Genomic DNA, 19,145 nt, shown 5'->3' on the forward strand with positions numbered 1-19,145 from the left:
GATAACCAGTTAATTGATACTAGAAACAGTTCTGCACTTTGTTGCAAAGTACAATAATGTTAGATTTATAGTCAGGGTTAACTATGTATTTTCTTCAATATTTGTCCAACTAAAGAGATGCTCACTTTGTGGGTAAATATAGCTGGTAGTGTAAACTAAAGATTTGCATTTCCTGATATTATTATAAATTATTTCTTACCTAAGCACGCATGACACATCAAAAGATGCAGCATTTATTTTGTTGGTTTCAAACTTTTGTTTAATGGAAAATGCAACCTTAGTATTCGTATTTATTTAACTTATTTCAGTAGGAGATGTTAAAATATTTATTTTCTGAATGTATATTCCATTTACCTGAAGTAAATCCATATTGGCCGTACTGTAATAGTGTATCAGTCCATTGAACCTTGACTGTACAGTTCTAATTTACATAAATTGTATATTTGTGTATATTTCCTCTCTGTATTGTTACACTAGATGATTAGAAAATACGCTGTTCTGTCCTTACTACAGTAAGAATTCTGGAAAAATCAGTTCTGTCTTGATTGGTGGGTCTGAATAATCAGCTCAGTTCTTGAGACCTTAGTTTGTTTTGACTTGTGTACTCTTAAGCAGAAGATAAAGTTTTTGTATTAAATGTACAAAACGCTGTTCATCTTGGAATGTTGATCCGAGCTATTACTGTGCTCACTGAAGCACTCTTTTGGGATATAAGATTTAACAAGGCTACATCTAAAGCTAGTGCCATCAAAAGTTATCAATAGGAAGTAGCAGGTGACGCTACCATTCCATCAGTTTTGTGGTTATGTCTGTGCCAGAGTCATGCCTGAAAAAGAGGTGCTAAGGCCAAGCCTAAAACCAGATCTGGGTAGCAAACAACTGAATAAGTGCTTAATGTGTCTCTGTCCCCTATCCCTACCCCTCACAGGAGTTTGTGAAGTGCAGCAACGGCCAAACCCATTGTACTGCTTAGCTGCAGCCAAGGGTATCTGTACTTTGATAGATTCATATATTCCAAGGCCAGAAGGACCATTGTGATCATCTAATCTGACCTCCTAAGTAACACAAACCATAGAACTTCCCCAAAATAATTCCTAGAGCAAATCTTTAGAAAAATATCCAGTCCACTCTTGTTGATTTAAAAATTGCCAGCGATGGCAAATCCACCATGACCCTTAGTAAGTTGATCCAGTGGAATCAGAGAAGCTGGTTTCATATCTAAATGCATTAGTGTATGTTTTTTGAAAAAAGTTCACCAACATGAAGTTAAAAGGCAAAGTCACCTTAATATGATACTAGGGTGGAAAATGCCCTCCCAACTTCTGCAGTCAAACTAAAAAACAAATCCAGCATGCCGTGGCAAATCAGAGTGACTTGTAACTGTCTGGGTGCTGCTTTAGAACCACCAACTAGCAGAGCACACAAGAGGCCAAGTTAACAGTTACTCCTCTGAAGCCATGGAACTCTTGGTGATCATGATGAGGTAATTTTATTTAATGAGTGGAGATGGGCAAAACACAGAGATTCCAGTATTTATGAATTTGCTTTTGTTCTAACTTAGAATTAAAGCAAATGTACTTAAATTTCATGATGAATCACATCCCTGAAAATGTTGTTTCATAAATGAAATGCAAAAGTAACATTCTTGTCACTGTCACTTAACAGCTCTGCAGCACTGCTGGGAACCCCAGCTGGAGCTCGGCCTCTTGGGGCTGTTAGGCTCCCAGTTCTGGCTGGGGCTCTGAAGGGATTAGCAGGCTCCCTGACATGGATCCTAGCATCCCAGAGACACATCTCCAGCCACGGCTCCCAGGGTGCTATCTCCCAGAGCCCTGCCTCCAGCCCGGGATCCTAGGCCTGGCACATTCCCTTGTGGGGCATAGGATGCCTGCCAGGATTCTGGGGACTGGTGGGCTCCCTGCCAGAGCTGTGAACCCTACAATGCTGGCAGGTGTCCAGTAAAAACCTGCCTGCATTGAGGCAAAAGTTTTTGTGACTATTTAATAGATTCAGCAAAACATTTCACTGCAACAAATTAGCCTTTGGTTTGTTGGAAGTTTTCTGACCAGCTCTAATGATGAGTTAGCCCATTGCAGCTAGAAAAATATTCCCAAGTAACAATCTAGCCTTTCTATAAAGATATTTGATCTGTTCTCTCTTCAAGAAATATTTCACAGTTAACTGTCACACTCACACAGTAACTGTTAACATTAGCAGACTCAAGCACATCAGCTGGAAACAAGCCTCACATGAGGAAGTTCCTAAACCCCAATACAGCCAGATGCTTAAATCCCAAAGGACTGACTTGTCCCTTAAGCCTTCCAATATTGATAAATTGAGTACCTTAGAGTTTACTATGTGGGGGAAGCTTTCAGAAGGTACCTAACTGAATTCCTACTTGCTCTGTCTCCTATCACACATGATCAAAGTAGCTGACTTCACCAGGCTCCTTAGCAAAACTGCCTACTCCCTGTCATGTGAAGTGCCCTGGCTGGCTTCTGATCTGTACCCCAATATTTCGTAGTATAATGCTTTGGCATCAAAGGTCATAAATATAAACCATTTGCTTTTAATAGTTCTGTTAATCAGCAGCTGACACAGGTTATCCATTGTGTACAGCCCAGCTACAGATCAAAAATATATTTAACATCAGTAAATCAATGCCAGTGCAACTGCATTTTGCATAGAACTTGGACTCATTCCCAGTGGGTCACTACTGAAAAAACAAGGAGAATGATTCTCAGTATAAACAGACACCATACAACTTCATTTCTTTAACAGAATCAGTTCTATTAATGCAGCTGGATGGGAGGGCTGGAGTTTTGAAGAAACCTGGGAGGGAAACATGCTTTAAGCAGAGTGACAATTATTTAGAAGATGAGACCTATATTCTTTAGCATCACCTTATTGCTATAAGATTCTCATTGATTTCTAACTGCTCCTTTAACATATCTTTCCAGAGTTACACCAGTGTTCCCTAGCTCCTGCCCTGCTCAGACCAGTAGTTAGAACACCTGACACCAATCAGTACTAGTGCTGATCCTGCACCAGCTGTGGGAGAATTGCTGAAGTCTTGTGTAGATAAAGCCCCTGCATGTGATCTCATCTCTTGCTATGGTTTCAGCTCTCATCTATACAGCAATGGCTACCATTTGACCAGGTGTCAGAGCAGATTATTATTAGCAGCAGAGCCCTGCCTAGTGTAAGAAGAAACCACAGGGAGGGGCCTTGTCTATGACATTTTAGCAATTTTCCCACAGTTTACTAAGCCCAAAACTGACTGTTTAGGTGAAAGGTAAGATCTACATTTTTGAAGGTGCTTTCCTATGGCAACAGTGCCTTTAACCATCACCAGAAACCAAACCCAACATTTCCATTAACAAAGCCAGAGCTATCACTGTGCTTTTGTTAGATGTAATTTTGTGTGACAGCCAGGAGAGAAGCATCTTTCCCACTACCTTTAGGTATTGGCATTAATTATTATTTGTGTTGCTGTAGCACCTCTGAGCCCTAATCACAGACCAGAACCCTATTGTGCCTAGGTGCTGTACAAACCCGGACCCAGCAATGATGATCCCTGCCGCAAAGAGTTTATAATCTAGGTAGATAACCTTTTATCTTCCACTTAGTTCCACATCTGAACTTGTCTGATGTCTCCAGTGTCAGCTCCATGAGTTTGATGTTCCTGTTGCTTTACACAGGTGTAAGGAAGGTGTATCCACACTGAATTTACTGACAGGTGTAAATGGGTTTTAGGCCCAACATGTCTAGGGTTGACTAGCTCTCTTCCTGCCCAGGCTTCCCCTACTTAGTGTCAGTGATCCCAGGAGCTGGCTGCCTAGCAGGAATGCTTGCTCCTCTGGCTTGCAGGCCCCTGCAGTTGACACTGTGCTGGCCTCTCTGGCTCATCATGGCCTCCCTTCCCTACCACCCTGGGCACTTCTCACCCAGCCTGTCCTGCAGGCCTTTTGCCACCTTGCCCATACTACCCCCAAGCTGTGCCCCTGCCCTCTCCCCCAGCAGGCAGTTCCCAAAGGCCTAGTGATGCTGTTCTGCTGGAGAGAGACTCTTCCCTTCCCCATCTGTATTAATCACCAGTGCCCAGGTCCTACACCCAGGCTGGGGCCACCCAGCACCTGGGCTTATGGGTCAGGCCACTCAGCTTCTCACTCTCCTCCTTTCCAACTCCTCTTCTCCCTCTCTTTGGCCTCTCCCCACCCCCTTTGTGTTTCACTCTGTATGTCTACACTGCAGTTAGACACCCAGAGCTGGCCCATGCCACCTAGAATCATAGATTATTAGGGTTGGAAGGGACCTCAGGAGATCATCTAAGTCCAACCCCCTGCTCAAAGCAGGACTAATCCCAAAATGCCCCACCGAAGGATTGAACTCACAACCCTGGGTTTAGCAGGCCAATGCTCAAACCACTGAGCTATCCCTAAGACTTGGCCTGACTCTGGCCAAGGGGCTATTTAATTGCAGCGTAGATGTTCTGCTCAGCCTGCAGCCCCAGCTCTAGGACCTGTCCCCTCGCAGAGCCCCAGCCTGAATGGCTGCAATGCAATCAAACAGCCCCTTGCGCGGAATCAGCGGCCAGGGCCAGCCACGGGTTTTTCTTGCCTGTGTAGACGCGCCCCTGAGTGGCCTTTAAGGCGTGGGCGTGTCCCCCGCCCGGTTGCCAGCGGGCGGTGCCTCGCTGTCCCCGTTGCTGGGGGCGGTGAGGGAGCTGGGCTGTGATTGGCCAGAGGGGAGGCGGCGGCCATTTCCAACGGCGGGGGGAGCGCGGAGATGGCGGCGGGGCCGGGGGAGCCGGAGTGGGGGCGGCCGGGCACCGAGGCTCTGGCCTTCCGGCAGCTGCGCGACCTCGTCGCGACCCAGGAGGCGCTAATAGAGCAGCTGCGGCTCCGGGTGCGGGGTCACCGCAGCGCTCCGGCGGGGGCTATGGGCGGAGCGGCGACGCGGTGGGCGGGGCTTGGAACGTTGGTGGGTGGGGCCATTTGGAGGCCCCGCCACCTCAGATAGTGCCTGTTGCTCTTTGTGCCAGAGGGTTCCTGAGGCCCCGCCCCCGCCCTAGGGCGCCCCCCGGGCTATGCTGTGGGCTGCCCCGGGTGGAGGGGATTGGGGTCTGAGCGATTGGGCGCATGTGCTCACTGGTCCCCCCCCCCGGCGTTTGCACATGAGCAGGTGTGTTTGTGTTGCATGTGCCAGTGGTGTTTTCACGGGTGCCCTCTTTCCCCTAGCTTTGTTTGTGTTCAATATAGTAAATTCCTCTTGAGACACCTCTGCCCCAGTGACTGGCTAGCTGCTGGCGGCAGGGTCATTGTACCATACTTGGATTTTATGGCCAGGCCTTTAAAAAAACACAAGCGATTTGGGTGTGTCTGTCCTTGGGTGTCCAAGTTGAGACACCTAAGAAAGGGCTGATGATCAGAAAATGCTGAGCATTTGTCCTTGGAAAGTCAGTCGCTTTTGAAGGGTGTGAAGTTGGGCACTCAAAATCACTAGTCAGTCTTGGAGGTCTGCCCTACATGTGTTGAAGCTCCATCTCTGCATGTAACTGATTTATTGAACTTCAAATTCCTTTTGCAGATGGCAATACAAGAGGAGAATTTTGTAAATAAGGAGGATTATGAGACTGTTGTGAAAAAGTTGGAGGTAAGTAACCTCTTGGGAGTAGGGACTTACATCTTCATACATTTTGAACAGCATCTGGTACTATGGGGCTCTGATCCTGGTGGAGGCCTCAATGAATAATGTAATGATTTCTATTGGAAACTAGGCCAAACAGACTTAAATTAGTCTTGCAGTGTTTATTCAAAGGTAGGAGAGCTGCATTTGGACTCAAGGGTAGTCTTGATGCAGCTTAGCAGCTCTAAAAAAAAACTGCTGAGTACTGCATTAATTAGACACCAAAGAGAGTGAAACTCATGGAAAGGAGTATTGTCAGTGGACTAAGATTCCATGGGGCTACATGTAGCACAAACAGAATAAAAAGACTGTTTTAGTACCACTAACGAGTCTTCTCTGGGTGTGTATTCTCTCTACCACCTCCACCCCTTTTCCTCTCTTTTTGAATCTTTGTGTCCAGCTATTTTGTTTTCAGTGGTGCTGTACTAGAGGCTCATGCTTGAGCTGTATGTGGTGAGCTGTCTAAAGAACCAGGTCAGTGCCCTGGAGCTTTCTTAGATGTTTGACATTTTAACTTTTTGGGGCTCCTGAAGTTATACAGGGTAAAGGTACTAGGAGGCCCGTGGAGCATGGATCGGAAGGAGGGGGACACACCTGTTCAGCCATGGAAGTGCTTGGGAGCGGTCAGTGACCCCCTTTCTTCCCCTCAGGAACTAAGAACTATCTCAAACTTCGCCACCTTCCATTCCAAATGCAAGGCTCATTTCTTTGATCTTGCCTTCTTTAATATAAATACATAGCAACAGGTATAGTTTAAAAAAAGAAAAAACTCTCCTAGTGGGCAAGGATGAGAGAGCAAACAACACATGTGAGCTGTACATTATTACTACTGGATGGTGCTCAGATGCTACCACGAGGAGTGCCATATAAAAACCTGTGAAAAACAGAACAGAAAATAGCCCTGTTTACTTTGGAGCTGTGAGCAGTTGATCTGTTATGTGATGCCTGGTTGAAGATGAAGCTTAGGATGTTGCTTAAAAGTGATTAAAATGACCTCTATTTACTTCGTTTTAAAAAATAATTTTGGTTCCAATAGGTATAAAATAATAGTCAATTTTAAATGCACTTTTCCAAAGTATCAAATATACCAAAAAATCTGCGACATGTTGGCCTCTTCCATGCCACTTGATGGTAACTGGGAGATCAGAGTGCATGCTCAGTTGTCATGGATGAGTGGGAGCCAGATAGATCCCCTCCATCACTGAGCTAACAATAGAAAAAAGGTGTTCAGTTGTTAGTGTGTTTGAGAGCCTCTTAGGCTGAATGGTTAGTTGTGTATGGTAGGAGCAAATGGAGTGGGACACCTGGGTCCCTAGCTGGTGAGGTAGCCCACATATATTGTGTAATTAATGGATTTTCCATCCTTTGATTGACGTTCACCAGGAAAGATGTAACTAATAAACGCCCTGATTACTTAAGAGCTTGTAAGCAAAAGGATGAAATTGGCCAGTCAAGATTTTTCAATATTAACTTTTAAAGAATTGTGTGGCTGGATAATTCAGTAAGTGGCACTCATCTCTCTGAGTAGATATTGAATTAATATTCCTTACTGATGCTAGGGGCTCTGTCCTACCAAAGGTTTTGTCTTTTGGAGAAGACAAAATGGTGGACTTGTCCACTTGTGATCATTAAAGATCCATTGACACATTTCCTTAGAGTTTGCGTGTTAGCGCCGGTGGTCTGGCCATTGTAGGGATTTGCATTCTGCCTCCTTCAACTCCCTTGCAGTTTCAACTGTCTATAGTCATTTTTTTAACACGTCCTGTCCTAACTTGCTTTGTAATTTTGCTGTGCACTGTTAATCAGCTGCCACCTTCCATCCAGGGCCGGCTCCAGGGGTTTTGCCACCCCAAGCAGCCCAAAAAAAAAAAAATCCGCGATCGTGATCTGCGGCAATTCAGCGGGAGGTCCTTTGCTCCGAGCGGGAGTGAGGGACCCTCCGCCGCTGAATACCTGAAAGTGCCGCCCCGCTCTGGAATTGCCGCCCCAAGTACCTGCTTGATAAGCTGGTGCCTGGAACCGGCCCCGCTTCCATCCTAGCCATGGCTGCCTTTCATTAGTGGGCACAATGGTTAAGACTAGTCGTAAGGTGCTTTGGCAGCTTTTGAAGTGAAATGTCCTCTGGAACTGTAAATGATCAACACAGATTAGATTTTGAGGGGGGACCTGATAATAGTCTTCAAATATGCTAAGGGATGTTAGAAAGAGGACAGTGATCAATGGTCCTCCATGTCCACTGAAGTTAAGACAAGAAGTAATGGGCTGAATCTGTCGCAAGGGAGATTTAGGTTAGTTATTAGGAAAAACTTTAAGGGTAGTTAAGGGTTAACTCAAGGGTAGTTAAGCTCTGGAACAGGCTTCCAAGGGATCCCCCTCATTGGAAGTTTTTAAGAACAGGTTGGATAGACACCTGTCAGGGCTGGCATAGGTTTATTCCAGGGGTCCCCAACGCGGTGCTGTCCGGTGGACAAGCATCCGCCAAAATGCCACCAACAAGCTGCGTCATCCAGAGGCGTCGCTGCCGAAATACTGCTGATTTTCGGCGGTATTTTGGCGGCAACGCCTCTGGATGACACTGCTTGTCGGTGGCAATTCAGCGGCAAAGCCTATTGATGTTGCCGCTTGTCGGCAGAATTTCGGTGGATGCTTGTCCGCCGCCACGGTCCTCCATGGCTCGACGAAAAAGGTCAGGGACCACTGGTTTACTCAGTCCTGCCTCAGTGCAGGGGGCTTGACGACCTCTCAAGCCCCACATTTCTATAAGTCTGTGATTTACACTCTGGATTGGTCTGGGGCTGGCAGAGAAAATAGGGATGCTGTGTGCATTACAGAAAGAAGAGGAAGAGCACTCAAAGACCAAAACCCTGCTTGCCAAGGAAGCTGAGAAGCTGCAGTTTGCACTCGGGGAGATTGAGGTTTTGTCCAAGCAGCTTGAAAGAGAGAAACAAGTCTTTGAAAAAGCGTAAGTTGGGGAGAGGGAATTTGTGTTTTAATATTTGAAAACAAGCAGCAAGTATTTTGTCTCGTTAGTAACCAAGCTGGGTATGACAGCATCGTACTTAATTAGGGACTCCGTTCTCATATGGGAGCAAAGTGTGTTTACCCGAATTTAATAGAATTAGAGATCGGAAAAAAGTTAAGCACGTACTAAAGTGCTTTGCTGAATTGGAGCCAAAAGCTATTAGCAACCATAGCAATCATTTTTTGTTCTGATTGTACAGCCCCTAGCACAATGGGGCCCTCCCTGGTCAGTGACGGGGGCGACTGGCCATTACAGTAATACAAGTAATAAAATCAGCTTCATCACAACAAACTCCCTTGCAGACTATATTTAACTAGGTATTTAAATTCAGTTGACTTAAATGGGACTTAAGCATGTGCTTAATTTTAAGCTCATGATTAAATGCTTTGCTGAATCTGGACCCAAGTTCAGCAGTGTGAGGCCTGGAATTTAGGGTTTGGACGATAAGGCTCTTTAGGTTGCCTCTAAAATGTATTGCTTTGTGGTGGGAGAGGTTCAGCAGCGTTTTTTAAAGGGCATTTCTGCCTAAGGCCCCAGCCCTGTAAAGTGATTTGTGTGGGGCGATCATTTTGAAGCCTCTGGGCCTTTGCTGGTCTTACAGGCCTGCCCAAGTGGATCACTTTTGCAGGATCAGGGCTTAAATATGTAGTCCCAATCAGTGACATTTGGATGCCTGAGTACATAGGAACGGCCATACTGGGTCAGACCAAAGGTCCATCTAGCTCAGTATCCTGTCTTCCAGCAGTGGCCAATGCCACTTGCCCTAGAGGGAATGAACAGAACAGGTAATCATCAAGTGATCCATCCCGTTGCCCATTCACAGCTTCTGGCAAACAGAGGCTAAGCAGAGTAGCTACCATGCGAGTGGACAGCAGGTCGCCAAATGCCGCGGTGGCTGAGTTCAGAGCTGCCTAAGGGGGTTGCATGGCCATGGGGGTGCAGACGGAAGATCAGCCCTTGCAAATGGGAAGGTTCTTCAGCGTTTAAAATTACACTGACGCTCATGTCACTTGCCTTCATTTTTGTTGCTTCTGTTATAGACTTTCCAACGTTAAGAGCAAAGCGCTAAGAGAATCCACCAAAAAAGACAAGCTAATAAGCAAATGCAATGGTAAGTTTACCAGAGGCTAAAGTCTGTTACGCATTGCTCTACCAGCTTAGAAACAAAAGGCCAGTAACCAGGATTTACTTTCATTAGGAAGTGTGATATGACTTAATATCATACTCCCGCCAAGACAGACACACATATGCCACCCGCCACGGCGGTCTCTCTGGACCAGAGATCCAGGTGCAGGGGATGGGGGAGCACGTTCCATGCAGTCACTATTCCTGGGCACCTACGTGGACATGAAGCAGTGCAGGGAGTTGGTGGGGCTGTGGTTCCACTCGCCCATTAGTATATCAGCTGAGCTGGTGAAGGAGGGAAGGAATCTGCCGCTGGGAAAGGCCTGGTGCGGATACGGGCCCCTCCTGGAGAAAGGGAGCAGCGGGGAGGGAATCGTGCTTCTCTGAGTCACTGAGCAAAGGCTCGGCGTGTCCCTGCTTGACTGCTAAGGAGAGCTGGTTTCTCCGCAAGCAGACAGCACATTTTAAATATCTACCCACTTTTTTGTCAGGTTTTCCTCCCAAATCAGGTTACGGTGCTCCCGAGGCATTAGGCTGAAATCCCAGGCCAGGCAATCAGAATTGTGTGTGGCCCAATCCAGGGCTTGAGCAGTAAAACATTTAATAGGGCAACGCTTTGTTCCACTCAGTCTCTTCCCCTCATCTGTAATGAAAGCACCTTATTGTTTAGCTTCAGGAAGCATGACCTGGAGATGAAGGCATAGGGGGATCTGGGCCTATCCCTGCCACAGATATAGCATGTGATCAGGCAGGTCACTTGGGGCCTGATCCTGGGATGTGCCAGACGTCTCCTGGGAGGTGCCCAGTGCCTTCAGCTGAAGTCAATGGGAGCTGAGGGCATTCAGGGGGTACTCAGCATTTCACAGGATTAGCCCTTTAACCTCTCTGTGCCTCAGTATCTCTAGCTGTACTATACTGCTAGTGATACATACCTTCCTCGCAGGGGTGTTGTGAAGCAGCGTCCTGAAGCCTTCAGATGGAAGGGGCTAGACCCAAGAACCTTTATTTTTGGTGTAGTTCTGTTTAACAAGCTGTCCTCTCACCTCAGCTGCCCCGGTTAGGTTTCATGCCGGCATTGCAGACCGTTTGTGTTTATGATCAGATGCACAATAATGTGAAACCAATCCAGAACTGACTGTAGCCCAGTGTCACTGTCCGCATTTCAGCGCAGAGCTAATCTCCATTTTGGGAGGTGTTGGAACATTTTCCCCATGTTTTCGGTATCAATGTTTGTAGCTGATACTATAAGAAATCCTTCAAACAGAGGCCCAAAAAAATCCAGCTGCCATGTTGATACCAGAGGGAATAGAAATGCACCAAAGATTACCTGCATCTCAAGTGAGTTTTAAGCCTCAACTCCCGCTCCACGTTTTTTGGTAGAAATAGAGAGCCATATTATGAAACAGGAGGATCTTCTGAATGACAAAGAGAATGAAATTAAGGAGCTTCAGCAGTTCATCACCAAGCAGAAGCAAACACTCAAGTGAGTACTACCTCCTTAGATGGTTATTGGCCTTGCGCTGAAGCCAGTGGGAGTTTGATGCTGACCTCAGTGGGAATACGGTGTCTATTTTGTCTGTTTCAGTGTTTTAACAATCTACCCATCTATCTCTCTAGCTGCCTTTGATGTCACTTCAAAAGTAATCCCATTAAATTCACTCCAACTAGAAGCCACCTGCCTCCACACTGACCCTTTGCCCCTGTCAGTCCCCTTCCGGCTCTGAGCCCTTGCAGCATGCGTGGAAGGTCAGCAGGCCGGTGCTGTTTCAGAGCAGGTGGGAGGGGAGTAGGGCCCCTCACAGAGAACATCCTGCCAACCCCCAACATGTAAAGCAAGAGAGATCTAGCTCACATGCCTCTGCTGATTGCAACCAGGGCAGCATGGCACAGGGCCAAGGCATCTGTCACGCAGGTGGATCCCAGTGGCTGGGAATGGGCATCTGTATTATGAAACCCGTTCATCAACCCCATTGCTAGCCGTCTCAGTAGAGCAGCCAAGGACTGAGTTGTCCATGGAGACTTCCCCTCTGGACTGTACCTCCAGATCAGGGGGTAGGCATATTAATCAGGGGATGTTTGCATTCTGTGCTCGTGTTGTACCTGTTCTGTGGATAAATGGAGAATGAACCCTCTCTGCGGCTGCCAGCCTTGCACCTTTCATCTGCATGAAATTCTCTCTAATTAAAAAGCACTGCATTCTTCTTCGGGTGTATCTACAGCGTGGGGCCCATGCTGGTGTCACCCCCTTAGCCTAGACACAGCCTATATCTGCACACACGGTTTCTGATGGTGTAGGAACACCACCTTCCCGAATGATGATGGGTACATCAACAGAAGCCCTCTTCCATCAGTGCGGCTGTTTCCACACTGGGGGTTTTGTCAGCATAGGTGTGTCGCTCGGGGGGTGGGGTTTTCACACCCTGGACAATGTAGCAATGCAGACATAACTTTTAAGTGTGTACCAGGCCTGAGCCGCCTCTTGTCTGAGCAGTGGGTCTTCCCTGCACCTTTCACGCCTGGAGTCTGATTTACCATCCTGACGCTGATTGCCAGGAACAGGAGAATTATGTTGCTAATGCCAAAGAGTGAAATCAGTGTAACCCTGGTTTGCTAACACACCTGGCTACAGAGTGGCAAAAAACTCCTGAGTGCTACCACCGGGGCAGCCTTTAGCTCTGGGTTAATAGAGGATCCTTGTTAATGTGGCCATTTCCTTAGTAATTGCTTAGAAAATCCCTGATTAACCTGCCCAGGAAGCGACCAGGAGAATTGGTAATAAATTAGCGGCGTGACATTTGCCAGTGCCACTTTCTGATGGTGGTTTTGTTGTTTGTTTGTTTTTGCAGGACTCAAGTGTCAGACTTAAAAATACAGAAACAACAGGAAAGTTACATAGCGCAAGTGCTGAAAAAGAAACAGAAGAAGGGTTTAAAGTGACTGTATTAAACATTACTCTACAATCCATGTATCCCCTCGATACGCAACCGCTGTAAAGATTCTAGTGCTCACCGTTACTGCAGTGGTCAACAGCAATACCCTATCACTATCTCAGGAAGGTTGTAGATGGGTCACCACATTAACCCATCAGTGGGCCCTGGCCTACACAAACATACTCTTCCTGGCCTGGTGCAGTGGGGAGGCCCCTGGGGCAGGAGAGAGGTCAGTAAGGGGGTTGGAAAGCGAGCCCACCGTGCACTCATCCTTCATTGGTGGCTCCTGTCCTGGGGGGCTAGGCCCAACTCCCCATTCCAGGCAGTGTGACCTGGCACAGGGGGTTTGTGTTGCCACCACTCACTCAAATTTGGCCCAGCTACACCTCTGTTATGACAGGTGAGTGCCCAGGCCGAACCTGAGTGCAGATACAGACTCGGGCCACTGCAGTTTGGTTTAATGCGGTGGCCTTTCACCGCTGGAGCCTGGTGCAAGTGAAATTAATTAAATAGGCTTCCCCTTGTCCTCTAAGCACTTGTGTGCTTCACAAAGCCACCACCTCAGCTGGGGCTCTGCTCAGAGCAGACCCCGGGTTGCAACAGCAGCTGTTCCTTGGTCACTGCTGATGTGGGCTGAGAGCTTATAGAGAAATGCTCCCATTGCCTAGCCATGTTCTGCCCCTTCTTCACCAGTGCTGTTTGTGTCTCAGAGCTTCCCCTGTCTGGCCCCCCGTACCCACCACGATAGTGGCAGGGACAATCTCACGAAGCTTGGTAAATACTGTTAGACCCCAGAAGGGTGACGGGATACGTGTACAGACCAAGTGACTTCAAATAAAAGATATTAAACTAAATACCTCAAGATCAGCTTCCCCTTTACTGCTCTGTCATCATTTGAGCTCAGTCCTGTGTGTCCCTTGCTGGCTGAAGTCTTGAACCTGGCATCTCTGCACCACGCCCCTTCTCAAGGGGAAGATGAGACAATGGTTCAAGAACAGCCAGTAAATTTCCTTCTTGGACTCAATGAGGACTCTCCACACTGCATTCCTGTTCCCAGACATGCAGATACCCAGGATGCAGTGGAGGGAGGGCAGTATGTGACTCTGCCCCCAAGCAGGAAGACACCTCAAAGTTCCCCTCTAAGATGGACAGATCCTGGGGTGCCTGTTGCTTTAAAACAGTCTGTGGTGGGAAGGCAGGAGAAGCTGGGCTGCATTCTGCATCCATTCAGCCCTAAAGGCTTGGCCAGGGGTGTGTAACACTCTGGGTGAGCCTTTCCCTGCACTGCTCCTAAAGCACAGTTCCCAGCAGCCTCCTGCCCCCATCGCCCCAGCCTTCCAGTTGCTTCTGCATCACACTCAAGCTTGATGACACTCAGGGCCCTGCACCCTCCATTCCCTAAGCTCCTGGCTCCCCTGGCTGTGCCTTTGTCCCATGCCACCCTCATGCTTTCCATTGTGCTGCACTGCAGCCTGGAGCCCTCTCCTTTTCCTTCTCACCCCCCTGTAAACCCAGCTCCCCAAACTCCCCTCCCCCTCATCCCTTTCCTGAGCCTTGTGTTTTTGGCTCCCCTAGGCCCCTCAGACCCTGTGGAAGCCTGTGGGATTGGGGGGGCTGCATGAGGAGCAGCCAAGAGAGGGAGTGGCAGGCTGCATGGGATAGCAGTGTGACCAAGCCAGAGGGGCCCCTGCATTGCTTAATTTTTGGGGTGGCTGGGGCGGAAAGGTGGGGAGAAGAACTGAGAAGAGCTGGGAGGGGTGAGCTAGAGAGGGAGCAGCCATGGGAGTGATGAGATGGGTGAAGTGAGAGAAGAGCAGAACAAGGAAAAGATAAAATCCACCCTGCAGGTGCCTGCTCTCCTGCCAGGCACAGCCAGGGGGTGCTGCCTCCAAGCAGTGACACCCATCTGGAGTGTGCAGATGGGGTGGGGAGGGGAATGGTGAACACCCAGGAAACTGAGAGGCTCCACGCATGGAGAAATGCCTCCCTTCCTCTTCCCTCTACTGCCTTAGTCATGGTCAGGGAGCTTGTAAACTCCCCCCTCTGCCTTCCCGCCGCCCCGCCCCAGCCTGCTCTTGAGCTATAGTGGGACACTCTGGAGGTGAAGGGACAGTACATCTGCACTGCTGCTGACATACCAGATGGGGCTGGAATCCTGATAGCACAAGTAAGATGAAATCCAGGGTGCTCCATAGGTGATGGCTGAAGAGCCCCTGAGGGATGTGTCATGTGCAGCAGGTAGTTGGCAACATGATCGGTTGATCATGGTTGAGGGAAGTAAAGCAGAGGGAAGTAGACATTTTACTTCCATTTTCCCTATGGGTGATAGGTCCAGAGCAGTCTCATTTCCCTGGCGGAGACACAGTTTGGCCATCAGTGGCAAGTGTGAATCTCCCACTGAGGAAGCAGCATCTGAGCGCATCCCCTGTGTAAATCCGGAATGACTCCTTTGCTGTGCGCTAGGCTCACTGAGAGCAAGGTCCAGCCCCATGAAGGTTACACACGTATCGGAGGGCAGAGTTCTCATGGGACAAAGCACTTTCTAAAGGCAATGCCCCCTCATCCTGCCTCCTACTCTAGCCCGATTAGGATAAGCTCATGACTAACCACACAGGGAGGCTTGTTATTATACCATGGCCTGGCCTTGCCTTGCTGATCCCATCTCAAACAGGACTATAGCATAAGCCTTAAGGAATGGTCTACAGCTGAAAATTAGATCAACCTAGCTACATTGCTCAGGCTGTGAAAAATGTTATACCTTGTGCGACATAGTTAGGATGAGCTAACCCCCACTGTTGATGTAGGAGGTTGAGAGAATTCTTCCAGCAACCGAGCTGCCATCGCTCCGAGAAGTAGATTATATTGACAGAAAAACCCCATCTGTCCATGTAGGATGCGTCTATGCTATGGCGCTACTGGGGCACATCTACAGCTCTGTAGTTGTGCTGCTGTAGTGTAGACATACCCTACACTGCTTTGCTGCAGTTCCTGCCAGAGCTCAGCCTATAAAGAAATTCTGAGGCTAATCGACTGTTTTGGGCCAAATTCAGCTGTTTGTTACATGGGGTGGAACCAGTGGGCGCCGAACCCTAATTCATGGAAGCAATATTGGACCCAAACACCAGACAGCTGAGAGGTCTTTCCACTTTGAGGGGGCTGAGCCTGAGTTCCTTTGCGCACACACGGCACAGAACAGAATTGGGAGAGTCCGAGTGTCCAAACAGCCCTGCCACACTGTGGTTGTATTTCCCATAAACACACTGGGCTACAGCCATTCCTTTACACAAGTGACTTCAGTGGTGTTATTCCAGCCCAGAGGCTCTCTGTAGTGTGCTTGCCGATCAGCGCTCAGCAGAAAACGGGTCAGTGCTGACCTGAGCAGCTGTCATTCACAGAGTGGGAAGGGGCTTGTTATCAATAATGTGCATTGCAGATTGTTGGGCTAGAGAGGACCGAGGAAGTTGTCCCATGGAATTGTGGGATACTTCCAGGTGACTCCTGGGACCCGAGTCAAGCGGGGCAGTGTGTACACTTCAAAGCAATAGAGCTTGGACCCTGGGTCCCAGTTTAACTCAAGCGTGGACCTCCAGCCCTGCAGGCTCCTGGCACCCTGAGTCTGAGCCCTGGATTAGTGCAATTGCAGTGTAGACTCAAGGGGGATTAGTCTTGAGCCCAGGCTCAAGCGTGGGTTTACTTTGCAGTGTGGACGTACCCTTAGTCACCAAAGCACCAGCAGGAGGGTAGAGGGCACCGTGCTGCTTTCCTTCAGAAGAAATATAAACCCCAAGGCCTGGTCCCTTGTGCTCACTACAATCCTGCGGCACTCTGGCTGTCTACATGGGACATTACTCTGCAGCAAGCCAGGGTGTGAGCCTACGGCACAGTGCTCTGTAGCAGTGTCCGGCTGGGATGTTACTGCACGGCAAGCTGGTGCACTGGAGAGTCCTGCATAAACCAGCCCTCAGGCCCAATTCAGATGTGGGGTCTGTACAAACAGTGTCCTGGCCAGATTTCCACTTGGTTAATTCCCGTCTGCTACCTGAGAGGTCAAATCTCCAACTGTGTAGCACCACGGACATGAAGGGAGCAATGCAGTAGCCAAGGTTCTGGCTCATTATTCCTAAAACTCCTTTGTGGTGTTGTGGATGCTGTTAACAACTATCACGTCCACACCAAAGGGGATTCTGTTCAGTGGCATGCATGTCCCTGCCTTACCTCCTGGAGCACTGAGAGGATTTCTTCATTAATGTCTGTAACATGTCATGAGAGCCTTTGCTGAAACATCCCGGAGAAATGAACATTGATGACTAATACATAAGCAGGCACCCACAGATGGCCAGTTGCGATGAGCTCGCACATATAGTTATGGAAGAAGAACCTGACCCAGTTACAGATGGTCTGTCCACCTGCTAATGCAGCAACGATGGGGCAACAGAGAGATCTTAATGGGCAAGTATTTCATGCTCCTCCAGCATGAGAGCTTAACAAAAGCGGCTTGTGATGAAAAGGGGCAGATTCTAAAATGCTCTCCCTTTTTCTGGCACTGAGTTCAGAAATCAAATGCTGGGGATCAAAGCTTGAGCGCTGAGCCGGTTGGGGCCTTTTGATGTAACAAGCTGTATGTCCCAAGCCCAAATCTGTCCCACTCCCACTTTCATTCTTCCTCTGCACTCTGTGTCATATTATTCATCCTGGAGAGGTGAACAGGAATTGAACAAAGCAATCAATCTGCCTTGAAAGCCTGTGACAGCCATGCTGCCTCAGCTCTCAACTCTTCTAGGGCTGTTTATAAAACGTCCCCTTCAGTAGCACTTTTGGGCTCCTAGCTCTCCCCACCCCAATGATGGTGACATGAAATCACCCTTTGTGCTGAACAAGAGGCTACTTCACAATGGTACCGTCTGATGAGCTCAAGGTAACACAGATTCACGAGGGCTCGGTCACGCCGAAGGCCACAGCACCAGGGCTGCTGGGCAATCATATGATTCTTCTTACATTTAAATAGCTCATTTGGATGTGATTGAGTTTGGCGGCTAAGTTCCCCAACCATTCGGTCCTCACTGAGCGTGCTCCAGTCCCAATCAGTCCCTGAGTGTGACCAGGCTGCACACGTGCCAAGCCCACAGTGACAGAGCATGTCCCAGCCCAGGGCTACAGGACTCAGGACTTTCCCTGTAACGACTTACTGCTGGCTGCTCCAGGCTCGGAACCGGAAGTGAGAGCTGGGAGCCTGTCTCCTTGGTGTCTATGCCCCTGGCTGGTGCCCAGGCAAAGAGGAGAAGAAGGGTGGTGAGACTAAGGCAAGGGGCCATAGGGATGGGGGGGAGACTGAGACAAAGCTGGGGGAGTGGCTGAGAAAAGAAGCTGAAGGAGGTAGGATGGGGGCCCGGGGCTATGGAGCTGAGGTTGGGCCGAGGCAGAGGGTATCTGGGAGTGGGACACAGAGCCGAGGTGGGAGAGGTGAAGGGGAGACTGGGACTAGGACAACAAACTGAGGGGGCTGGGAAGAAGACTGGGACTGGGACAAGGGTAGGCGGGAGGGGCCAGGAGCAGAAGGGGGTCAGGCTTGGGTAACTTCCTAATTGCTGAGGGCAGGACACTGTAATGTCAACGTTCTTTTAGCCATTTTCGTGTGTAATACACGTTGAAGAACACGGTAGGTAGACGGCTCCCTCGGTGACATTCCAGCGCTGGCCAGCACTGATTGCCTCCCCTCATCAGTGACTGGAACTCCTGGAGGTCAGTCCCTCTCCCTGTTCCCCACCCCGGCAACATCCCTTAGGTGCCAAAGGTACGCTCCCTGGTCATTTGGCCAGGGACGTTCACAGGTACACACGATAGCATAAAGCATTGCTAGAGGGCTCTCAGCACCAGACTTTAGCACAAGCCAGGCATTAACAGTTGGGAAAAACTTGCCCCAGGGACAGGTTAATCCATAGCTTTCCACTAGGGAGATTCTTGCACCTTCCTCTGAAGCATCTGCTGCTGGCAGAGGAGTGGCTGGACTGCAGGGCTGGTCCATGCTGGCAATGCCTATGTGACTCTGTCCGCCACGTTTCCATCAGTGTGACTGAGGTCAGCGTTTGCCCACCAGTCCTACCTGGCATGGGCAGGAGGCCTGCAGGCTGGCGCCACGACTCCTTGCTGCCTGTGTCATCGACTGGTTAGGGCAGAGGACTGGATGCTAGGACTCCTGGGTTCTGCTCGCAGCTCTGCCCCAGACTCGCTGTGTGAGTCACTCACGCACTCCGTGCTGCATTTCCTGCAGCTGCAAAAAACACAGTCCCAGACCCTGCAAAGAGATGTGTGCAGCTGAGCTCTCATGCGCAGGCAGCGCGCAGTGAAGCCCAGGCAACTTTTAGCAGGATTGGGCCCACTTC

General features: G+C 48.9%; 1 protein-coding gene across 1 annotated transcript; it reads left to right on the forward strand.

The window, feature by feature from the left end:
* Window positions 1-4,775: 4,775 nt before the first annotated feature.
* Window positions 4,776-14,158, forward strand: SPATA24 (spermatogenesis associated 24). The gene is made up of 6 exons (XM_045028804.1): window positions 4,776-4,908; window positions 5,590-5,655; window positions 8,520-8,650; window positions 9,751-9,821; window positions 11,216-11,318; window positions 12,682-14,158. Exons 1-6 carry the CDS (start codon window positions 4,789-4,791, stop codon window positions 12,770-12,772), a joined length of 582 nt encoding a protein of 193 aa, XP_044884739.1. The 5' UTR covers window positions 4,776-4,788; the 3' UTR covers window positions 12,773-14,158.
* Window positions 14,159-19,145: the final 4,987 nt, after the last annotated feature.

This window comes from Mauremys mutica, chromosome 8 (genome assembly GCF_020497125.1).
Source record: "Mauremys mutica isolate MM-2020 ecotype Southern chromosome 8, ASM2049712v1, whole genome shotgun sequence".
NCBI lineage: Eukaryota > Metazoa > Chordata > Testudines > Geoemydidae > Mauremys > Mauremys mutica.